Source organism: Mobula birostris, chromosome 15 (genome assembly GCF_030028105.1).
Source record: "Mobula birostris isolate sMobBir1 chromosome 15, sMobBir1.hap1, whole genome shotgun sequence".
Lineage (NCBI taxonomy): Eukaryota > Metazoa > Chordata > Chondrichthyes > Myliobatiformes > Myliobatidae > Mobula > Mobula birostris.
Genome location: NC_092384.1, coordinates 22667371 through 22691500, shown reverse-complemented (window position 1 = coordinate 22691500; position 24130 = coordinate 22667371). Strand labels below are relative to the sequence as shown.

Genomic DNA, 24130 nt, shown 5'->3' with positions numbered 1-24130 from the left:
TATTCTGCTGATGCTGGAAATACTGAGCAATGCACAAAACGTGCTGGAGGAAACCAGCAAGTTGGGCAGCATCCATGGAGAGGAATACACAACTGGCGTTTCAGTCTGAGAGTCTTCATCAAGACAGATCATCAGTCCTGATGAAGGATCTCAGCCTTAAGCATCGATTGTTTATGCTCCTCCAAAAATGCTGGCTGACTTGCGAAGTTCCTCCAATAGCTTGTGTGTGTTGCACAAAAAAATTCCATTTATGTTTAACATAGGCATTAAATGTTTATTTTTAAAGGACTAATTTCTACATAAAATACAGAAAGATTTAGCGTAAATCTGTGTTTCCATACTGAAAATCATGTTATATATTATAATTACTTTCAACTAAAAGCTTGTTAAAGCTGAATGATTATACATTTTACTAAGTCTTCAGCAGGTTAACCAAGCCAAATAAACCAGAAATCACGTTTAACATTTTGCCTTTCCATCATATGTTCCAGCTCCTTTGTAGGCTCCCACATAACCTGTATTCTCCAATACGTCCTCTCGACCAATCTTCCCTTTGCCTTTTCCACCTTCATCAAATCGTTCCTTGTGGGATCCTGTATACTTGGACGTGTCAGTCAGCCTGTTAACAGCACCAGTCTTCGTTACTTTCTAAAAACAAAATAAAACTTGGTTAAAAGAAGAAAATTAAGTTAGAAGTTCATTTCATCCACTTTGTTATTTTCTGATCCAGTCAGGCCCATACCTGGGTTCATGACCAGCTCATAAGATAGTGACAATTATAGGACCATCATAATCAGAATCAGGTGTATTAACTCCGACATATGTTGTGAAATTTCTTGTTCTGTGGCAGCATTTGGCTCTTTGAGCCTGTTCCACCATTGAATACAATTGATTATTCAGTCAACTGATAAGGGGTTTTGATCCAAAATGTCAACTGTTCATTCCCCAGTTCAGATGCCACCTGACCTGTTGAGTTCCTCCTGCAATTTGCTTCTTGTTCTAGGTTCCATCATCTGCAATCTTTGCGTTGCTATCCAAATTCAGTAATGTATGTATTCCGTTTTCTCCCTATATACCTTGACCCCTCAAGCCCCAAGGAGAATATCTAACTCCTCCTTAATTCTGTTTAATGATAAGACTTTGGCTATGCTGCAGAATTCCTTCGTCTCTGAACAGCCTGTCCTCATTCAAATAACAGATGCAATGTACATGCATTTTAATCCATCATCATAGGGATTTTATTACGAAATACAACGTCTGTTTGATGAAATCACATAAAGAATTGGCAACAAATGTCACAGATACATGATTTCTAAAACTGACCAGCCTTTATGAACTTGCAATTTTAATTTAAATAATATCTAATCTTATTTTAACATGTGAATGAATTGAACACACACAAAATGTTTGAGTAAACAGTCGATGTTTTGGGCTGTGACTCTTACTCAGGATTTCCATCATCTGCAGATTTTCTTCTGTTTGTTGAGTCACAATTTGATATTTTCACACTGTAACCAACACAAGTAATCCATTTTTGATCAATGCAATTTTAATTATATTTCACATACGTGAATACATCGGGTTCAGAGTAACCAATCATTTAAACATACATAAACACAAGAGATTCTGCAGATGCTGGAAATCCAGAGCAGCACACACATAATGCTGGAGGAGCTCAGCAGATTAGGCAGCATCTATAGACAGATGATGTTTCGTGCCGAGACCCCCCTCATCATTATTTAAATATATATTCACGTTTGCCCAGACAATGATGTGCAGGTTATATTTTTTCTAGCCGTAAGAAAACAGCAGAGAACAACAAGAGAATCGAAGCTCAGCAGGCCGAAGGTGAAACAAGATGCATGTTTCAGCTCCAAAGACCTTCATCGGAACTCAAAGAGCAACAAGATAAGTTAGTTCTCAGTAGTAGAAAAGATGATGGGAGGATGGGTAGAGCAAGGGGAGTCTTTCCGATCGGGAGAGAGAAAATTGATGAATTTGTGCTGCTTTGTCTGTGTGTAGTGTTGTTAATAGTGAGGTCATAGAGTATGCCCAAAAGGAGATATTTCTTCTGCTTTCATATAATTTACGCTTAAAAAGTCCTGGAAAATAAAGGAACTAAAAGCAAACTCCCTGTTAAAGATGAAGCACACACCATAAAATTGCCGTTTGCTGATGAAAGGGAGGATTAGATGGCCAGAAGGCTAGATATTGTTCTGACCTGAAAAAGGCAATACTGCTCAGGCAACAACTCTTCTGTGGGTCAAAACATCACCTCAAGATGAAGGAGATGCCCCGTGCTGTGGCAACCCCCTGCCAGTCACCTTATGCGGGCACCCGGAGACGAGATGGGCGAAGGATGGTCCACTATAGACAGTGAATTGAGGAAGATCAGCGGCTCCATCAGAGGGGATTTGGGATCACGACCTGAATATCGGATTACGGAAATGGGGTGAGTTAACACTCACCTACTGTTGGGACGTCATAATCTTACAAGATCTGGTCACAGTGTTCGTGGTGTGGGCAGGCGGCAAAGATGATGAAAGTGTCAAGGTAGGCGGGTGACACCCACCTTCCCACTCACCTGGTTTCACCTGTCATCTGCCAGCTTGTACTCGTCCCCCTACCCCCAGCTTCTTATTCTGACTTCTTCCTCCTTCTTTTCCAGTCCTGATGAAGAGTCCCGGCCCAAAACTCTGAATGTTCATTCCCTGCCATAGATGGTGCCAGACCTGCTGAATTCCTCCAGTATTTTGCGAGTTATTGGTGGGAGCGTCCATAGATACCCACAGAACAGACAGAATAAGTCAGTTAAAGGGGACCTACCCATCAGTCCCAAGTGCCAAACTCTGCTGCCTCCGCAGCCTCAGGAACCGCATGAGACCTGTTATTCAGACTCAAACTCATTGTGTTGATCCCCTCTGTACAAATAGTCTCTGCTGTTAGCAAACCATACACGTACAAAGGAATGTGGAGCTAGTGTCCCTATGAGATCTCATCTCAAATCTTCTTGGGACACAGAGGGAGAGAGAGCAAATGGAAAGGTGGGGAGGCCTATGTATCCAGAGAGATAGTTTCTCTGTACTTTATTTGATTTCATGGTGCTAGCAAATGTATCTTTAGAAGTGTCCAAAACTAAGCATTTGGACGTACCCTCTCAGGGGATAGATAAACCAGTGCAATACCTCCTAAGATTTTCGTGGGTACTTTTATAGAAGCTACCTAAGCTAACAGTTTCATATGATGTAGCAAGCACAGTGCTTTCAGTTATTTCAGGATAGCAGGCCAGCCAGCCCTGGGGAGCTATAGACGCAAGGGGGACAGAATGGTGTGTTTAAAGTAATGAACCTGATTGCAGTTATATGTTTGTATGGATGTAAACTTACAAAAAGACAAGGCAAGATTGTTTGTCAGCCTGTTCTTTTCCAGCTAAATGCCATTAGACAACAGTTATCATACATGTGGATTCACTGTTCATTTTTAACATAGAAGTGGACAAGTTAATGTCTGTAAAAGATATACTGTGCATAAAATTAAGATAAAACTAGATAATTCGATCACGATTAATGTGGTGTACTTTGATCATCTTACGAATTTTTCTGCACAGAATCATTCAGGGTATTTTTGTTTGCAACTGCAGTGAGAGTGGATCATCAGAAATTCAGATGCACAAGGCACTAAGGCAAATGATGACTGTAGTCAGAAATTCAAATTCACAAGGCATTCAAGACATTGCGGGGCAGTTTTGGTGAACCGCCTTACGTTTTCCTGCCCTATTATTTGATGTTGCCTCATCCCCTGTCCTCAGCAACAATGGCCTGTGTCTGGTGATCCCATGATGCATGAAAACAGTTCAAACTTGCTAGGTGGCATTCTTTCCCTCACTGGAGAATCTCTGCAGATTCACTCACCGTCACACCAACATTTGCTGGCTCTTTCCCTGCAATCAGCCTGTAAGCAGCCTCGGTAGCTTCCTCCTTACTTCGGACTTTGAATCTCTTTGGGGCCAGCTCTGCCAGAGCATCTTTAAACTCTTCAAAGGTGATTATGCGAGCTGTTTTGGCCCTGTGTGCATATGTAATTAAAATACTTCATTTCTGGTTTTTTTAAATGGCGATAAGAATTAAATCATTATATCATTATATCATGTTTAAAATGTGCATCAGTTAAACTTCCTCATATATAGAATTTGGAATTTGCAAATCACTTGAATAGTTAATACTTTTCTTTATTGTGAACACCTTTCAAATGAGACATCCATCATGCTATTATAACAGACCAATTTCAGAAACAGTATTTGAAGTTTTAAGGAATATGATCTGATGTATAGATATTGACCCTAATGTATAGATGAAGAGATAGAATCTGAGGGGAGATAATGAGAATTTAGAGAGAAAAGGTAAAGATTAAAAACCTTTAAAGATTAGCTTTATTTGTGTAAGGGAAATTAATTGCTAAGAAATTTCAACTAAAGTTGGTCACTAATAAGTTGGACATGGACGTTGAAGTGACCAGAGAATATCCTTATTCGTGAATAAAGGAAGAATGGTTCGCTAACAGTGCGTTTGACAAGTCTTCAAAGGGAAGATAGTCACAGCCTTTTCTATACTGTGATGCACACAGAAAGTCAATTACATAGGTCAAACAAAATTGATCTTGTGTGTTTTATCAATTCCCTTGAAAATGCTAGAGACAGTCTCTTTTCTGCCCACAACACACACAGATAGGTTATCAGAACAGCCTTGAAACTAAGATAGATTATTGCAAGCATCCTGAGAACCCAGGCCAAATGGTGAGTCATTATTTATGATATAAAGAAGGTTTATTAAATCCTTAGTTCGACTAAGTCATTAAAGTCATCATCATCAGGTGCCATGCCCAGTTTGAGCTTTGACTGCCGTGGCCCACACACTCCTGTTTCGGATCAAGTGGATCAATTCATTGGTATTCATTTCCAGTTCTCTGGCTGCTGTCTCCATCATCATTTGTCTTTGTCTTCCTCTTGCTTTCTTCCCTTCAATCTTTCCCATAATTACCGTGCATTTTAACTCCGCTTTCCTAATCACATGTCCAATGAAGTTATGTTGCCTTTTCATGATCTCATACATTATTTCTCTTTTTGTGCTTGCTCTGTTCATGACATCCTCCTTAGATATTCATTTTGTCCATGATATTCTTTGCATCCTCCTCAAAAACCACATCTCTGCTGCTTCAATTCGTTTCCTCGTTACTAGATATTGCCCAACATTCTGATCCATATAACATAACTGGATAAACGTAACATTTCAGTACTCTGAAGCAGATTGTCATGCCTAGTTTAGTATTGGTCAGTATACTCTTCATTCTCGTAAAGGTGTCTTTTGCCATCCCTATTCTTCATTTGACATCCATGTCGCACCTGCCATCTGATTTCACCCAGCTTCCTAAGTAGCAACAGTTCTGTAATTGTTTTATGTCTTCCCTGTTTATTTTCAGCCTGCAGATAGAATTCTCCTTCTTTGTGGCTATCACTATACATTCTGTCTTTTTGCAATTAATAGATAGACCCATTTTTGCACTTTCTTCAACAAGTATATCAATTAAGTTTTGTAGTTCTTCCTCTGTACTTGCAATTAACACAGTGTCATCTGCATATCTGACATTATTGATGTTTTCATCGCCAACTTTGATTCCCAAGATGTCTCTTATTTTTTGTAATATTGTTTCACTGTACACATTAAACAAATCAGGGGAGAAAACACACCCTTGTCTAACGCCTCTCTTGATTTTCGTAAACAGACTAACTTCTCCATCTATTCTTACAGCGGCAGTTTGTTCCCAGTACAGATTTCTGATTAGGTGGAGGTCTTTCGAATCTAGATCTAGAATTTCCTGTAATATTTCAAATAACATATTGTGCTTCACTTTATCAAATGTTTTTGTGTAGTCGATAAAACAAACAAATAAATCTTCTTGCACTTGAATAGCTCGTTCTGATGGTATCTTTCACGTCAATATCGCAGTTCTTGTACCTTTGTCTTACACAAAACCACATTGTTCTTCACCTATTTCAGCTTGTGTCTTACTTTTAGCTCTTGTCATCAAAATTCTTAGAGGTATATTAGTGATATGAGACATAAGTACAATTTGTTTTATATGTTTGTACTGCACACATGAAGGAAAACCAAACTGTTTAATTGTCAGAAACTTGACTGCCCACAGGGTCCTCCCTGCAATGTACGACCCTCACTGTCTCCATCTTGTTTATGCTGATGTGTTACGCGCTAAGATCAGCACTAGGCGTATTGCTAATTAAACGAAGGTGCAGGGTGGTAACAACCCTTGATTCAGAATTTTCTTCTACTATTAAGTCACGGAGCCTCGTGGTGTACAGCAGGAGGCTGGAGGGCAGTACCACGTAGTTTTGCGTTTACAGCAGTAGGCTGGAGGGCAGTACCACGTAGTTTTGTGTTTACAGCAGTAGACTAGAGGGCAGTACCACGTAGTCTTGTGTTTACAGCAGTAGACTAGAGGGCAGTACCACGTAGTCTTGTGTTTACAGCAGTAGGCTAGAGGGCAGTACCACTTAGTCAAGTGTTTACAGCAGTAGACGAGAGGGCAGTACCATGTAGTCTTGTGTTTACAGCAGCAGGGTAGAGGGCAGTACCACGTAGTCTTGTGTTTACAACAATAGACTAGAGGGCAGTACCACGTAGTCTTGTGTTTACAGCAGTAGACTAGAGGGCAGTACCACGTAGTCTCGTGTTTACAGCAGTAGGCTAGAGGGCAGTACCACGTAGTCTTGTGTTTACAGCAGTAGACTAGAGGGCAGTACCACGTAGTCTTGTGTTTACAGCAGTAGACTAGAGGGCAGTATTACGTAGTCTTGTGTTTACAACAGTAGGGTAGAGGGCAGGACCACATAGTCTTGTGCTTACAGCAGTAGACTAGAGGGCAGTACCACGTAGTCTTGTGTTTACAGCAGCAGTCGAGAGGGCAGTACCACGTAGTCTTGTGTTTACAGCAGTAGACTAGAGGGCAGTACCACGTAGTCTTGTGTTTACAGCAGTAGGCTAGAGGGCAGTACCACGTAGTCAAGTGTTTACAGCAGTAGACGAGAGGGCAGTACCATGTAGTCTTGTGTTTACAGCAGCAGGGTAGAGGGCAGTACCACGTAGTCTTGTGTTTACAACAATAGACTAGAGGGCAGTACCACGTAGTCTTGTGTTTACAGCAGTAGACTGGAGGGCAGTACCACGTAGTCTTGTGTTTACAGCAGTAGACTAGAGGGCAGTACCACGTAGTCTCGTGTTTACAGCAGTAGGCTAGAGGGCAGTACCACATAGTCTTGTGTTTACAGCAGTAGGCTAGAGGGCAGTACCACGTAGTCTTGTGTTTACAGCAGTAGACTAGAGGGCAGTATTACGTAGTCTTGTGTTTACAACAGTAGGGTAGAGGGCAGGACCACATAGTCTTGTGCTTACAGCAGTAGACTAGAGGGCAGTACCACGTAGTCTTGTGTTTACAGCAGCAGTCGAGAGGGCAGTACCACGTAGTCTTGTGTTTACAGCAGTAGACTAGAGGGCAGTACCACGTAGTCTTGTGTTTACAACTGTAGGTTGAATGGCAGTACCACGTAGTCTTGTGTTTACAGCAGTAGTCTAGAGGGCAGTACCACGTAGTCTTGTGTTTACAGCAGTAGACTAGAGGGCAGTACCACGTAGTCTTGTGTTTACAGCAGTTAGGTAGAGGGCAGTACCACGTAGTCTTGTGTTTACAGCAGTAAGCTAGAGGGCAGTACCACGTAGTCTTGTGTTTACAACAATAGACTAGAGGGCAGTACCACGTAGTCTTATGTTTACAGCAGTAGACTGGAGGGCAGTACCACGTAGTCTTGTGTTTACAGCAGTAGACGAGAAGGCAGTACCACGTAGTCTTGTGTTTACAACAGTAGGGTAGAGGGCAGTACCACGTAGTCTTGTGTTTACAGCAGTAGGCTAGAGGGCAGTACCACGTAGTCTTGTGTTTACAGCAGCAGACGAGAGGGCAGTACCACGTAGTCTTGTGTTTACAGCAGTAGACTAGAGGGCAGTACCACGTAGTTCTGTGTTTACAGCAGTAGACTAGACTGCAGTACCACGTAGTCTTGTGTTTACAGCAGTAGACGAGAGGGCAGTACCACGTAGTCTTGTGTTTACAGCAGTAGACTAGAGGGCAGTACCACGTAGTCTTGTGTTTACAGCAGTAGGTTAGAGGGCAGTACCACGTAGTCTTGTGTTTACAGCAGTAGACTAGACAGCAGTACCACGTAGTCTTGTGTTTACAGCAGTAGCCTAGAGGGTAGTACCACGTAGTCTTGTGTTTACAGCAGTAGGGTAGAGGGCAGTACCACGTAGCCTTGTGTTTACAGCAGTAGACGAGAGGGCAGTACCACGTAGTCTTGTGTTTACAGCAGTTGACGAGAGGGCAGTACCACGTAGTCTTGTGTTTACAGCAGTAGACTAGAGGGCAGTACCACGTAGTCTTGTGTTTACAGCAGCAGGCGAGAGGGCAGTACCACATAGTCTTGTGTTTACAGCAGTAGGGTAGAGGGCAGTACCACGCAGTCTTGTGTTTACAGCAGTAGACTAGAGGGCAGTACCACGTAGTCTTGTGTTTACAGCAGCAGGCGAGAGGGCAGTACCACGTAGTCTTGTGTTTACAGCAGTAGACGAGAGGGCAGTACCACGTAGTCTTGTGTTTGCAGCAGTAGACTAGAAGGCAGTACCACGTAGTCTTGTGTTTACAGCAGTAGACTAGAGGGCAGTACCACATAGTCTCGTGTTTACAGCAGTAGACTAGAGGGCAGTACCACATAGTCTTGTGTTTACAGCAGTAGGGTAGAGGGCAGTACCACGTAGTCTTGTGTTTACAGCAGTACGTAGTCTTGTGTTTACAGCAGTAGACTAGAGGGCAGTACCACGTAGTCTTGTGTTTACAGCAGTAGGCTACAGGGCAGTACCATGTAGTCTTGTGTTTACAGCAGTAGGGTAGAGGGAAGTGCCACGTAGTCTTGTGTTTACAGCAGTAGACTAGAGGGCAGTACCATGTAGTCTTGTGTTTACAGCAGTAGGGTAGAGGGCAGTGCCACGTAGTCTTGTGTTTACAGCAGTAGGGTAGAGGGCAGTGCCACATAGTCTTGTGTTTACAGCAGTAGGGTAGATGGCAGTACCACGTAGTCTTGTGTTTACAGCAGTAGACTAGATGGCAGTACCATGATTCGCTGCTGATCTAGGCATTAAGCAATCCAGACACTCAATTCTTTCGTCTCGCAAATGTTTTTACCTGACCCAGTTAGCCAAGATTCTCCATCATTTGTGTCATGTACATCAAAGCATACAAGTAAACGTGTCATTTACATCAAATCAGATCAGTGAGGATTGTGCTGTGCTACCCTCAGGTCTCATATGCCTCTGGCTACAGGATTGCATGCCCACAGCTCAGTAACTCTAACCACACGTCGTTGGTATGTGAGCGAAAGCCAGAGCACATCGTACAGTTGGCACTGACTGCCCTGCTACCAGGAAACGTGGTGTGGGAATAGCATGCCTCTGCAAGTTAACATAGTCAATGGGCTTAATGGCCTTCTGTGGTGTTGGAAGGAGATACAGATAAGTAAATTAGGCTATTGTATCAGTCATGATCAACTTTTATGCTAACCTCAGTAAATGTAACCTCAGTCTGTTTGGCAACAGGGAGAGAATGTGCATACAATGATATTCTTAAAACACGTCGTGCTGAAAATGTACAGAGGATCAGGCATCAGCTCACAGAGCAAGGAGGATTATTTTCATCAGTTAACGCTCTATGCTCTGCTTTGTCAGACACACTGGAGCATGAACTGCTTTTGGTCAACTTCTGATATTTCTCCTTCACCCTTTAAGTTACTTGTAAGAACATGAAATACTGGCATACAGAACAGACGGTGCAAGTTTTATACTTTGGGTGGTAGGTTGCAGAGTTATCTCTACCATAAGACACAGGAGCACAATTAGGCCATTTAGCCCATCAAGTCTGCCCTGCCATTTAATCATAGCTAATCATTTTCCCCCCCTCATCCCCACTCCCCAGCTTTTACCCCATAACCTTTAATGCCACATCCAATCAAGAACTGATCAAGCTCTGCCTGACATACACCCAACGACCTGGTCTCCACAGCTGCCTGTGGTAACATATTCTACGAATTTATCACCCTCCAGCTAAAGAGATTTCTCTACATCTCTCTTTTAAATGGGCGCCCCATTTTCTTGATCTGTGCCCTCTTGTCCTAGACTCCCCCACCATGGGAAACATCCTTTCCACATCTACTCTGTCGAGGTCTTTCAGCATTTGAAAGGTTTCAATGAGATCCTCCCCCCCCCACCAATCGCTCTAAATTTCAGCGAGATATAAGGAGGTACAAAGTGGTCCTCCCTCTGTTAGCCTGCAGGTCTCCCTTGGGCAAGGAGTAGCAGTTGCTTAGCCCCCACCCCACAAAATATCAGGGTCACATTAAGCCATGAGACCTGGTAGTGGGTGGTCATATGAGCAGCTGGTGTATATCACAAGTCCTGGTTATGCGACCACTGACACCAGGCAGACAGTCTCTGAAGAGTATTGATAATGGCTGGGGTCACCTATCTTACAAAGGCACTGACCAGAAGGAGACAATGGCAAGCCACTTCGATAGAAAAATTTATCAAGAACAATCATGACAGGACAAAAGGTTTCAGCTGAAATGTCAACTGTACTCTTTTCCAAGGTGCTGCCTGACCTGCTGAGTTCCTCTAGCATTTTGTGTGTGTTGATAGGAGACGAGATTAGCTCATGGGAGAAAGGAAGGAGGAAGGACATCAGAGGGAGGTTAGAAACATAGAAACATAAAAAACCTACAGCACAATACAGGCCCTTCAGCCCACAAATGTCATGGTCCGGTCCGTGAAGTCCGCATTCCGGTTCACGGTCTGGTCCATCGACCCTTGCTCCAGGTTTTCCTGTCTACCCTGTTTCTGTCCCCGTTGAGCACTAATTGAGGCAGCTGATCCTGGTTGGGATTGGCTGCATAAATACCCCCAGAAACCAGGGCGTGGCAGCTGGATTGTTCTTGCTCCTTGTATCCCTTCCCCTGCCTTCTGTTTCCTCGCCTGAAGTCTAGCCTAGCATAGCATAGCATAGCATAGCCTAGCCTGGCCTGGCCTGGCCTGTAACTCTCGCCTCACCTGAAGTCTTGTCTTGGAGCCACCCTGTATCTATGTCCCTTCCTGTCCCTTGCCTCCGTCGGGAGGAGTACTGCGCCTTGCCCAGGAGGAGCTGCAAGACCTCAAGTCTCTAGCCGTGCCTCGCCCCAAGCCAAGCTTTAAGACGCCAAGCCTCGAGCCTCGCCCTAAGCCAAGCTTCAAGACCCCAAGCCCCAAGTCTCTAGCTCTGCCTAGTTCTGGGGTCTGAGCCAGAGGCAAGACCCAGGTACTGGGTCCTTGTCCAGTCTCTGTCTCGGAGTCCAAGCCCGGGCTCCTAGCTCTCTTGTCCAGTCCTGATCCGGGTTCCCGGTTTTCGTGTCCATGTCTTTGCCCTCACCCTGTATCCTAGTCCTGTCCCGAGTACTTCAGTGTCTGTTTCTTGCACTTGGGTCTGCTTCCTGCCGCCTCCTTATGACAACAAAGCTGTGCTGAACATGTCCTATCTTAGAACTACCTAGGCTTTACCCATAGCCCTCTATTTTTCTAAGCTCCACGTACCTATCCAAAAGTCTCTTAAAAGACTCCATCGTTTCTGCCTCTAACACAGTCACTGGCAGTCCATTCCACGTACTCACCACTCTCTGCGTAAAAAAAACTTACCCCTGACATCTCCTCTGTACCTGCTTCCAAGCACCTGAAAACTATGCCCTCTTGTGATGGCCACTTCAGCCCTGGGAAAAAGCCTCTGACTATCCACACAATCAATGCCTACCAGTATCTTGTACACCTCTATCAGGTCACCTCTCATCCTCCGTCGCTCCAAGGAGAAAAGACCGAGTTCACTCAACCTATTCTCATAAGGCATGCTCCCCAATCTAGGTAACATCCTTGTAAATCTCCTCTGCACCCTTTCTATAGTTTCTATGTTCTTCTTGTAGTGAGGCGACCAGAACTGAGCACAGTACTCCAAGTGGGGTCTGACCAGGGTCCTACATAGCTGCAACATTACCTCTTGCTCTTAAACTCAATCCCACAATTGATGAAGGCCAATGCACGGTATGCCTTCTTAACCACAGAGTCAACCTGCGCAGCAGCTTTGAGTGTCCTATGGACTCAAATCCCAAGATCCCTCTGATCCTCCACACTGCCAAGAGTCTTACCATTAATACTATATTCTGCCATCATATTTGACCTACCAAAATGAACAACTTCACACTTATCTGGGTTGAACTCTATCTGCCACTTCTCAGCCCAGTTTTGCATCCTATCAATGTCCCACTGTAACCTCTGACAGCCCTCCACACTATCCACAACACACCCAACCTTTGTGTCATCAGCAAATTTACTAACCCATCCCTCCACTTCCTCATCCAGATCATTTATAAAAATCACAAAGAGTAGGGTTTCCCAGAACAGATCCCTGAGGCACACCACTGGTCACCGGCCTCCATGCAGAATATGACCCATCCACAACCACTCTTTGCCTTCTGTGGGGAAGCCAGTTCTGGATCCACAAAGCAATTTCCCCTTGGTCCCCATGCCTCCTTACTTTCTCAATAAGCCTTGCATGGGGTACCTTATCAAATGCCTTGCTAAAATCTATATACACTACATCTACGACTCTACCTTCATTAATGTGTTTAGTCACATCCTCAAAAAATTCAATCAGTCTCGTAAGGCATGACCTGCCTTTGACAAAGCCATGCTGACTATTCCTAATAATATTATGCCTCTCCAAATGTTCATAAATCCTGCCTCTCAGGATCTTCTCCATCAACTTACCAACCACTGAAGTAAGACTCACTGGTCTGCAATTTCCTGGGCTATCCCTACTCCCTTTCTTGAATAAGGGAACAACATCCACAACCCTCCAACCCTCTGGAACCTCTCCCGTCCCCATTGATGATGCAAAGATCATTGCCAGAGGCTCAGCAATCTCCTCCCTCGCTTCCCACAGTAGCCTGAGGTACATCCCGTCTGTTTCCGGTGATTTATCCAACATGAAGCTTTCCAAAAGCTCCAGCACATCCTCTTCCTTAATATCTACATGCTCAAGCTTTTCAGTCTGCTGCAAGTCATCCCTATCATCGCCAGGATCCTTTTCTATAGTGAATACTGAAGCAAGGTATTCATTAAGTACCTCTGCCATCTCCTCCGGTTCCATTCACCCTTATCCACTGTCACACCTGATTTGTCCTGTTCTCTCACGTCCTATCTTCTTGCTCTTGATAGGCAGGGGAGGAGAAGAGGAGGGGTAGGATGGAACCAGAATGGAGAATGGGAAAAGAGAGAAGGAGAAGGAGGCAGAAATTAAAGGGAATCAGAGGAATGCATGTTTATGCATCCGGCTACCTAGAGAGATTATGGGACGTTGCACCTCCAACCTGAGAGTGACCTCACTGTGACAGTAGAGGAGGCCATGGACCGACATGTTGGGTTGGGAATGGGGATTGGAATTAAAGTGGTTGGCCACTGGAAAACCCTGCTTGTTGTGGATGGAGCCACAGTGTTCCTCTTATAGCAGCTGGTTGATACTTTTACAAATGTTTAGCACTGGTAAAAGAGTAAACAATGGGTTTTCCTTTCAGCTGTTTCAACTGAACAGGCATAGCCTTATCAAATTTAAAAGTAGTATTTCGTATCGCGGAGGTTTGTCAAAAGACTCAGCTCTGCCATGTGGGCAATACATAATTATTCAATGCAGGGAGTGGTGTATTTCTGATTTGTACATTACCAGCTACTTACTTCACTTTCGAAAAGACTATGTCAACGTCTGTTGAGGTGATGTTTTTGCCATCAATGATTTTGCAGTCTTTGCATAGCTTGGCCCAGTTTTTTCCGGTCATTTCATTGCCGGTGGCTTTGGTGTCTCCATAGGCCGCAAACTTCTTGAATGACTCATGTAGCATTTGCATATTCACTGTGCCTCCCTCAGCCATCTCCCTGATGAATACAGAAAGAAATGAAGTCGTCTACTGCAGAGCCTACCGCCGGAAATGCACAAGGCCACTATCAGATCCCTCCCGTACCTAATGAAGAGGCCACTCAGTGTGTGCTGGTGGTCTTCTGCTGCTGCAGCCCATCCACTTCCAGGTCCAATGTGTTGTGCGTTCAGAGATGCTCCTCTGCACACCACTGTTGGAATGTGTGGTTATTTGGGTTATAGGCACCTTCCTGTCAGCTTGAACCAGCCTGATCTCTCTCATTCCCATGATGTTTTCACCCACAGAACTGACACAGTTTGGACATTTTTAAACTGTAGAGGCTGTTTTACACGAAAATCCCGGAAGTTCAGTAGTTCCTGAGATACTCAAGTTACCCCATCTGGCACCAACGGTCAAAGTCACTTAAGTCACATTTCTTTCCCATTCTGACATATGGTCTGTAGAACAACTGAACCTCTTGACCATGCTTGTATACTTCTATGCAATAAGTTGCTGCCACATGATTGTCTGATTAGATATTTGCATTAATGAGCAGCTGTAGAGGAGTATCTGATGAAGTGGCTACCGAGTGTAAAAACCTTATTTCACCGCCTTTCCAGTGAAAAGCCAAATTTATTCAAGATCCACAGAGAGTGTGAACAGCTTGCTGTTCATTTGTCGGCAGAGAAGCATAGGTCCAGCACTTGGCCACGTGGTGCGCCGACAACAACCTGGCCCTTAACACCCAGAAGACCAAGGAGATCATTGTGGACTTCAGGCATGCTAGGAGCCACACTCACATCCCCATCTACATCAACGGAGCTGTAGTGGAGTGTGTAGCAAGCTTCAAATTCCTTGGTGTCCACATTTCTGAGGATCTCACCTGGTCCCTGAACTCCTCCATCCTGATCAAAAAGGCGCAACAGCACCTTTATTTCCAGCAGAGCCTCAAGAAAGCTCACCTCTGTCCCAGGATACTGACGGACTTTTACCGCTGTACCATTCAGAGCATACTCACCAACTGCATCTCAGTGTGGTATGGCAATTGTCCCGTATTGGACCGCAAAGCACTCCAGCGTGAGGTGAAAACTGCCCAGCGGATTATCGCCACCCAATTGCCCACCATTGAGAATATCTACCATAAACGCTACCTGAGCAAGGCGAAAAGCATTATCAAAGATGCATCTCACCCTAACCATGGACTTTTCACTCTCCTCCCATCCGGTAGGTGCTACAGGAGCCTCTGCTCTCGCACCAGCAGGCACAGGAAGAGCTTCTTCCCTGAGGCTGTGACCCTGCTGAACCTCACATCACAGCGCTAAGCAGTATTGCACCCATATTGTACTGTCTCAGTACCTTTATATTTGTGTGCTGTAGCACTTACTTTTTATTCGCAGTTATTTTGTAAGTAACACTATTCTTTGCATTTCTGGTTAGATGCTAACTGCATTTCATTGGCTTTGTATCTGTACTCGGCACAATGACAATGAAGTTGAATCTAATCTAATCTAATCAGCTCAGCAGAAATGGAGAGAGGGTCAGACCCGGAGGATAGCATTGAAGAGAAGATTTCACCAGAACCCCAGCGGGGCAGTGGAAGTCAGTCCTCGAGACTAACAGGATAATAAGGGTCGGATCAGGAGATCACCAAGTCATTGATTGTTGCACCGGAAATAAACTGTACCTTCATTATTTCGACCTTTCGCCAACTGAAAGCTACTGAGAATAACCAAATAAATGTGTTCTGGGAGGAAAAGAGCTAAAACTTTTCTAAACAGAATGGATTCTAAACTGATGCAAGTTCAAATGTGATGGGGAGAGTAGATCTGAGCCTACTCCTCATTTTACTGAGACTCTGATTTAATTTACTGGATGAAACTAGATGTGATTCATGTTTGAACATATTTATTGCTCTGCTCAACGACAGACAGTTCTCTAAGTGCAATCACTTCCTGGAAATTACTTATCCCTCTGAACTGGTAACTTCTTTTCCATTGACACAAGAGTGTAATGCCGTACAGTGTCAGTGACTTGGGTTCATCGCTGCTGCTGTCTGCAAGGAGTTTGTACCTTCTCCCCATGACCGTGTGGCTTTCCTTGGCATGCTCCAGTTAACTCCCACATACTAAAGATGTACCGGTTAGTAGTGTAGTCAGTCACGTGGTTGTAATTGGGCAGTGCAGGCTCACTGGGAAGGAAAGGGGCCTGCTGCCATGCCCTTCTCTAAGTAAACAAAAATATTTCAAAATCAATAAGACTCCAGGTCCTCAGTCTGGGCTGTAGCTGTGTCTATTCTTACGTCTGTTTCTAACACGTGCACTGCTTCTCCCTACAAACAGTTGCTGGATCTCCAGAGTACAGCTGGCATTCTTCACTATGACTTCCACATCAACATGGCTGAAGTAGCAGAATGGCTGGCATAGATTTAACAACAATACTCCCTAAGCTAACACGTGTAACATAAGGACAGGACGTTCAGAAAGCACTGGCCATTTTATCTGCATTTAGCCTGCAAGCATTTTTGTCCCTCCAAGTATCATTTGCTTTCTGATGTACCAAGTATGTACATCTCATAAGTGTGTACAGTACCCAGCATCAACTGCATGGTCACTGCTACCAACGATATCAACTGGCATCAGCTGCATGCCCACTGCTGCCAATGTCTGTCCTGGTTTAAGAAGCAATGAATACACAGCACAGGAAACAGCCCCTTGTCCCACCAAGGCTACACCAACCACCAAGCACCTGCTCTCATCCCTTTTTATTTTGTCACATTCCCATCAACTTGCTGCAGCTTCCACCACTCACTCATACCCCAGGGGCAATTTGCAGCTGCCCATTAACCTGCTAACCTGCCTTCTCCGTGGATTGTCACCTTGTCGTGGTGGAGAAGATTGTGTGGTCCTGTGATCCCGAGAGCAATGCCATCTGGAGCTGTGCTCCTGGTAGGGTCACCCATGGCGGTAAGGTCGAGGGTGAGGTCCCTGACAAAGAACAATCCAAGACCTCAATGGTGGAACAGGCAGACGAAGTTACTTCGAACTCAATGGCTGTGAAGGTGGATGAAGGCTGCAACAAATCCATCCGCTCCAATTGTCGTGGTTTCCATGCCACTGGAATCAGTTGGTTGATTTGTGAAGTATCGTGTGCTTCTTGGAGTGCAACATCAAGTACACGTTAAACAAATACACGCACAGGCATCTTCACTCTGTGGGCCACTTCTTCAGAATGAAGACCATCATCCTCGACCTCGAGGGATAGCTACGACGACGGCTAACCTGCATGTGTTTGGGGAGCAGGAGGACATCCTTGTGGTCACGGAGTGACTGTGTGAACCTCACAATTGAAACCACTTCTTATAATGCTGTTGATACTGTCAGTACACAGTGGTATTGGTGTATTTATGCGCACTTTACTTCATATCTCTACTTTAACTTCAGTTTCTTATATAATTCTTCATTCTAATCATTGTTGAATGTTGGTTTTTGTTGCTTGTCATGCCAACACACCACAGCGAATCCCTAACACATGTGAAAGTGAAAGAGGAACAAGACTTGGTCCTTGATCCTGGAGGTCAGGTCTGAAGCAGACCAGTGTCATCCCTCCCACCCGAGCTGCTGATCCTCTCCCCTTATCCACTCACAACATGAGCCATCAGCAGGGAGAAGCCTGCACCACCACAGGGTGGAAAGGTATGTTTAACACCAGTCGGTGGGAGAAGATTTGGGCAGAATGGGTCACTGGTGTGGGAGGCATCCATCCGGATTTTGCTTCCTGCACTCTGTCCTGGTAGTCCCTAACAGCCGTGCACTAGAGGTGAAACTCTATCTCCGTGTAGTTGTTGGAGGATCATAAATAGCAGTTGACCGACGTGCTCTGCTAGATCAGACAGTCTGCTGTAAATCCTCTCGACACAGAGTAATCACGGGTTCTCAGAAACGATGGGCTTTCTGGAGCCAGCAGCATTAGCCTAGGTACATTCAGAGGGAAATCAGAGAAGATTGAGGAGGAGTTGAATAGGGGAGGCAGATATGGTAACTGGAAAAAAGTTTCAAAGTGGATTGTGGGATTGAGTGTCTTGTTCCCAGCTAATTCTCTCTGACAGGTTCAGCTCCATTTCATTTACCTGCATCGAAAAACTCCAGCAAGTCTAACACTTCTTCCTTTGCTACTGGTGATGTGGTTCAAAAATAATTAATGAGGAAAAGTTACCCAAAAAAAACTAGATCAATTTCCCAGGCTGCAGATATCCCTCCCCAACTCTCTCTCGTGCTCCCTCCCTCCCCCACTCTCTCGCCCTCCCTCCCCGCCCTCTCTCACCCTCCATCCCTCCCCCACTCTCTCGCCCTCCATCCCTCCCTCCTCTCTCCCTCTCTCACCCTCCCTCTCTCCCCCTCTCTCGCCCTCCATCCCTCTCCCCCTCTGTCACCATCCCTCCGTTTCCCCCTTTCTCGCCCTCTCTCCCTCTCCCCCTCTCTTGTCCTCACTCCCTCCCCTCTCTCTCACCCTCCATCCCTCCCTCCTCTCTCCCTCTCACCCTCCCTCCCTCCCCCTCTCTCACCCTCCCTCTCTCCCGCTCTCTCGCCCTCCATCCCTCTCCCCCTCTGTCACCATCCCTCTGTTTCCCCCTTTCTCGCCCTCTCTCCCTCTCCCCCTCTCTTGTCCTCACTCCCGCCCCTCTCTCTCACCCTCCATCCCTCCCTCCTCCTCTCTCTCTTGCCCTCCCTCCCTCTCCCCTCTCACCCTCCCTCCCTCTCTCTCACCCTCCCTCCCTCTCTCTCACCCTCCCTCCCTCTCTCTCGCCCTCCCTCCCTCTCTCTCTCACCTTCCATCCCTCTCCCTTTCTCTCACCCTCTGTAACTCTACCCCTCTGTCTCGCCCTCCCTCCCTCTCTCCTTCTCTCTCGCCCTCCCTCCCTCCCTCATCTCTCGCCCTCCCTCTCTCCCTCTCTATATGACCCTCCATCCCTCCCTCCCCCTCTATCTCACCCTCCCTCCCCTCTCTCTCTCACCCTCCCTCTCTCCCTCCCCCCACTCTCTCTCGCCCTCCCTCCTTCTCCCCCTCTGTTACCATCCCTCCGTTTCCCCCTCTCTTGCCCTCCCTCCTTCTCCCCCTCTCGCTCACCCTCCCTCCCTCCCCCTCTCTGTCTCACCCTCCCTCCCCTCTCTCTCTCTCACCCTCTCCCTCCCTCCTCCTCTCTCTGTCACCCTCCCTCCCAACCCTCTGTCGCCCTCCCTCCCTCTCCCCCTCTCGCCCTCCCTCCTTCTCCCCCTCGCTCGCCCTCCCTCCCTCCCTCTCCCTCTCTCTTGCCCTCCCTCCCTCTCTCTCTCACCTTCCATCCCTCTCCCTTTCTCTCACCCTCTGTAACTCTACCCCTCTGTCTCGCCCTCCCTCCCTCTCTCCTTCTCTCTCGCCCTCCCTCCCTCCCTCATCTCTCGCCCTCCCTCTCTCCCTCTCTATATGACCCTCCATCCCTCCCTCCCCCTCTATCTCACCCTCCCTCCCCTCTCTCTCTCACCCTCCCTCTCTCCCTCCCCCCACTCTCTCTCGCCCTCCCTCCTTCTCCCCCTCTGTTACCATCCCTCCGTTTCCCCCTCTCTTGCCCTCCCTCCTTCTCCCCCTCTCGCTCACCCTCCCTCCCTCCCCCTCTCTGTCTCACCCTCCCTCCCCTCTCTCTCTCTCACCCTCTCCCTCCCTCCTCCTCTCTCTGTCACCCTCCCTCCCAACCCTCTGTCGCCCTCCCTCCCTCTCCCCCTCTCGCCCTCCCTCCTTCTCCCCCTCGCTCGCCCTCCCTCCCTCCCTCTCTCTCTCTCTCGCCCTCCCTCCCTCTCTCTCTCACCTTCTATCCCTCTCCCTCTTTCTCACCCTCTGTACCTCTACCCCTCTGTCTCGCCCTCCATCCCTCTCCCTCTCTCTCTTGCCCTCCATCCCTCCCTCTCTCATTGCTCAGTATCTAAGCAATGCCAGGAAGGTGCAGAACTTTTCAAAGACAGAGCAGCAGAGGGCTGAGTCTGGTTATGGGGAGAGAGAAACAGTATTAATGCTTCTGTTTCAAACCTTTGTGTCAGAAGTCTCCTGATGAACGATCAATGATCCAAAACATTAACTCTGAAAATCCAAGCACGCAACATCAGCCAATTCTCCTTTGTCTGTCCTGCTTGTTATTTCTTTGAAGAATTTCAACTGATTTGTCAGGCAAGATTTTCCCCTGAGGGAACCATGCCGACTACAGCCTGTTTTATCATGTGCCTCCAACTACCCTGGGACCTCATCCTTAACGATCAACTCCAACATCTTCCCAGCCACTAAGGTCAGACTAAGTAGCCTTTCTTCTGCCTTTCCACCTTCTTGAAGAGTGAAGTGACATTTATAATCTTCCAGTATTCTGTAACCATTCCAGAAACTAATGATTCTTGAAAGATCATTACTAATGCCTCCACAATCTCTTCGGCCACCTCCATCAGAACCCTGGCATGCACACCATCTTGTCCACCTTCAGACCTTTCAGTTTCCCAAGAACCTTCTCTCTAGTTATGGTAACTACACACACTTCACGACCCCTGACACTTAGAACTTCCACCATACTGCTAGAGTCTTCCACAGTGAAGACTGATGCAAAATACTTATTCAAATCATCTGCCATTTTGCTGTCCCCCATTACTACTTCTCCAGCATCATTTTCCAGTGGTCTGATATCCACTCTCACCTCTCTTTTACACTTCATGTATCTGAAGAAACTTTTGGTATCCTCTTCAATATTATTGGCTAGCTTACTTTCATATTCTACCTTTACCTTCTTAATGACTTTTTAGCTGCCTTCTTTTGGTTTTTAAAAGTTTCCCAATCCTCTCGCTTCTCACTAATTTTTGCTTTATTATTTGCCCTCTCTTTGGCTTCTATGTTGGCTTTGACTTCTCTTGCTAGCCACAATTGTGACATCTTCTTCATCTTTGAGATCTACCTATCCTCTGCCTTCTGAATTGCTTCCAGAATTTCCAGCCATTGCTGCTCAGTCATCATCCCTGCCAGTGTTCTTTTCCAATCAATTTTGGCCAACTCCTCTCTCATGCCTCTGAAATTCCCTTTACTCCACTGTAATACTGATTCATCTGACTTCAGCTTTTCCTCAAATTTCAGGGTGAATTCGATCATATTATGATCATTTTCCCTCAGGGTTCTTTTACCGTAAGCTCTCTAATCAATTCTGGTTCATTGCACAACACCCTATCCAGAATAACTGATTCCCTAATGGGCTCATTCATGAGCTGCTCTGAAAAAGCCCTCTCATAGACTTCCTATAAACTCCTCCTCTTTGACTCCAGCACCAGCCTGATTTTCCCCATCTACCTGCACATTCAGATCTCTCATGTCTATCATAACATTGCCCTTTCAGCATGCATTTTCTCTCTCTCATTGTAATTTGCAGACCACACCCTTACCACTGTTTGGGGGTCTGTGTACAACTCCCATTACCCTTGCAATTCCTTAGCTCTATCCACAATGATTCAACACCTTCTGACCCTACGTCACCTCTTCCCAATGATTTGATTTCATTTTTTACAAACAGAGCAATGCCGTGCCACCCCCCCCCCCACCCCGCCCCCTCGCCGTCTTCCTGCTTATCCTTTCAATACAATGTGTATCCTTGGACATTAAGCTCCCGGCTATAATCTTCTTTCAGCCACAATTCAGTGATGACTACAGCGTCATACACGCCAATCTGTTAATGTGCTGCAACTTCAGCTACCTTATTCCGTGTACTGCATGTATTCAAATACAACTCCTTCAGTCCTGTATTCACCCTTTTCAATTTTGTCTGCCTTTTACATTGCAACTCATCCTGTTGACTGCAATTTTACCCGATCCACAGCCTCTCCTCACTATACATTGCCACTGTTTCTAAGCCCAGCCACCTCATCTTCAGCACCACCATCCGCATTTCCTACAATACTTCTTGCATTGAAATATATGCAGCTCTGGATACTAGCCGCACCATGCTCAACCTTTTGATTCCTAACTTTGTCTGAGGTATTACCAACATCTGCCTCCACAACCTCTCCACTAACTTCTGGCAGTCTGGTTCCCATTCCCCTGCAACTCTAGTTTAAACCCCATTGCGCAGCATTAACAAACAAATAATTCCCGCTAGGATATTATTCCCCCTCCAGTTCAGGTGCAAATTGTCCCTTCTGTACAGGTCCCACCTTCCCTGGAAGAGAGTCTAATGCTCCAAAAGTTTGATGCCCTCCCTCCTACACCAACTCACGTATTAAACTATATAATCTTCCTAGTTCAGACCTCACTAGCATGTGGCATGGGAAGCAATCCTGAGATCACAACACATCCATAAGAGGAGCATTCAACTATTCTGCCTGGCATCTGTACTGTCCTATGTTGAAAGATTGGAGCGACTGGGCTTGTAGACACTGGAATTTAGAAGGATGAGAGGGGATCTGATTGAAACATATAAGATTATTAAGGGATTGGACACGCTAGAGGCAGGAAACATGTTCCCAATGTTGAGGGAGTCCAGAACCAGAGGCCACAATTTGAGAATAAGGGGTAGGCCATTTAGAACAGGAAAAACTTTTTCACCCAGAGAGTCGTGGATCTGTGGAATACTCTGCCTCAGAAGGCAGTGGAGGCCAATTCTCTGGATGCTTTCAAGAAAGAGTTAGATAGAACTCTTAATGACAGTGGAGTTAAGGGATATGGGGAGAAGACAGGAACGGGGTACTGATTGTGGATGATCAGCCATGATCAGAGTGAATGGCAGTGCTGGCTCGAAGGGCCAAATGGCCTACTCCTGCACCTATTGTTTATTGTCCTAAATGAGCAGATATAAGAAGGGAAGGAGAAACAAAAACTTAACCTGGAGTTTTTCTTTTCTTTGCTTTCTCTGACTGAGGCCTCTCTCCTCTGAAGCCTCGAAGAGTTATTACCTTAGTTATCATCAAAAGCAAAATCTGTCATGATTTGGTTGCTGTTTGCGGCTCCTTTTAATATGGTCTAGTTTGTTGTATAACCTGGGGTCCATAGATCCCTTGCTTAATGGTATTGGTCCATGGCATGAAAAAAGTTGGGAACCCCTGTTGTATAATAACAGTGATGGGACGTCAAAAACATTCATGCTTAGCGATGTCCTGATTCTGATGCAAACCAGAGGGAAGCAATGTCTTTTCATTGTGTTACACCATCACTTCACTAACTACACACAACACTGGGGTCAAAGGACCGTGACCTGGGGGAACTGGGACACATTTCAGCAAATGTTGGTGGAAGTGTTACAACGCATGAAAACTGAGGCAATGGCACAAGCCTTGGAAGGAAGAGATATAAAAAGATCAAACTCAGCATAAAATAACCTGAAATAGCAAAAACTCTGAAAACAAATCAATGCTCCTTAATCTTTCATTCTGTACAAGCCCTGCCCTATCTGGCTATAGTTAATGTATTAAATAAGGAGGAATCACTGTTCTCACCTTTGAGCTCTTTCGCCGTTGTCTTGAGAATCTCTCCACTAAGTTCTGCTGTTCCCGTTCAGTTACAAAATGTTCCTTTAAAGTGAAGGGATGTTATTTTCTGTTTTTCCTGCAGCCATAGCAACAAGCTGTGTAACATCAAGAGGGCGTGATAAAATAGCACAACACAAAGTGACCAGGTCATTAGTTACAGTTATAGTAGCAACAGCCTTGTTTCGGTAGAATAGTAATTCAAAGGATTACCCTTTCTTAAATGTAGGTTTAAGGGACACATATACACAGTATCATTGGGATCTTAACATACAGGTCAGGTTAATGGGCTGGTAATTTAGAGGCCCAAATCACCGATCTATAGACATTCAAATCCCATCACAGGAACTTTAATAATTTGATATTTTAACAAAAGATTGTACCAGTCATGAAACCACCAAATAGCTTCTTTATTCACAATGTCATTCCTAATGTCTTGTCTTTCAGGGAAAGAAATCTGCTACCTTCGTGCAGTCTGACCCACAACAGTGTGTACTGCCCACTTAGAGAAGCTGGATGC

At 45.6% G+C, this 24130-nt stretch overlaps 1 protein-coding gene across 1 annotated transcript; it reads right to left on the bottom strand.

Annotated features, from left to right (window-relative positions):
• Nucleotides 1-242: 242 nt before the first annotated feature.
• Nucleotides 243-23687, bottom strand: LOC140210468 (tubulin polymerization-promoting protein family member 3-like). Its single transcript, XM_072279441.1, has 4 exons — nt 23581-23687; nt 13920-14117; nt 3912-4065; nt 243-648 (listed from the first exon to the last, which is right to left on the bottom strand). Exons 2-4 carry the CDS (start codon nt 14111-14113, stop codon nt 460-462), a joined length of 537 nt encoding a protein of 178 aa, XP_072135542.1. The 5' UTR covers nt 14114-14117; nt 23581-23687; the 3' UTR covers nt 243-459.
• Nucleotides 23688-24130: the final 443 nt, after the last annotated feature.

Coding starts and splice junctions, on each gene's coding strand:
- LOC140210468 (XM_072279441.1), bottom strand. CDS start 14,113: ATGGCTGAGGGAGGCACAGTGAATATGCAAATGCTACATGAGTCATTC. Junction 4,066..13,919: donor ATAGTCTTTTCGAAAGTGAA/GTAAGTAGCTGG, acceptor ATATGCACACAG/GGCCAAAACAGCTCGCATAA. Junction 649..3,911: donor CAGCAAATGTTGGTGTGACG/GTGAGTGAATCT, acceptor TTTTGTTTTTAG/AAAGTAACGAAGACTGGTGC.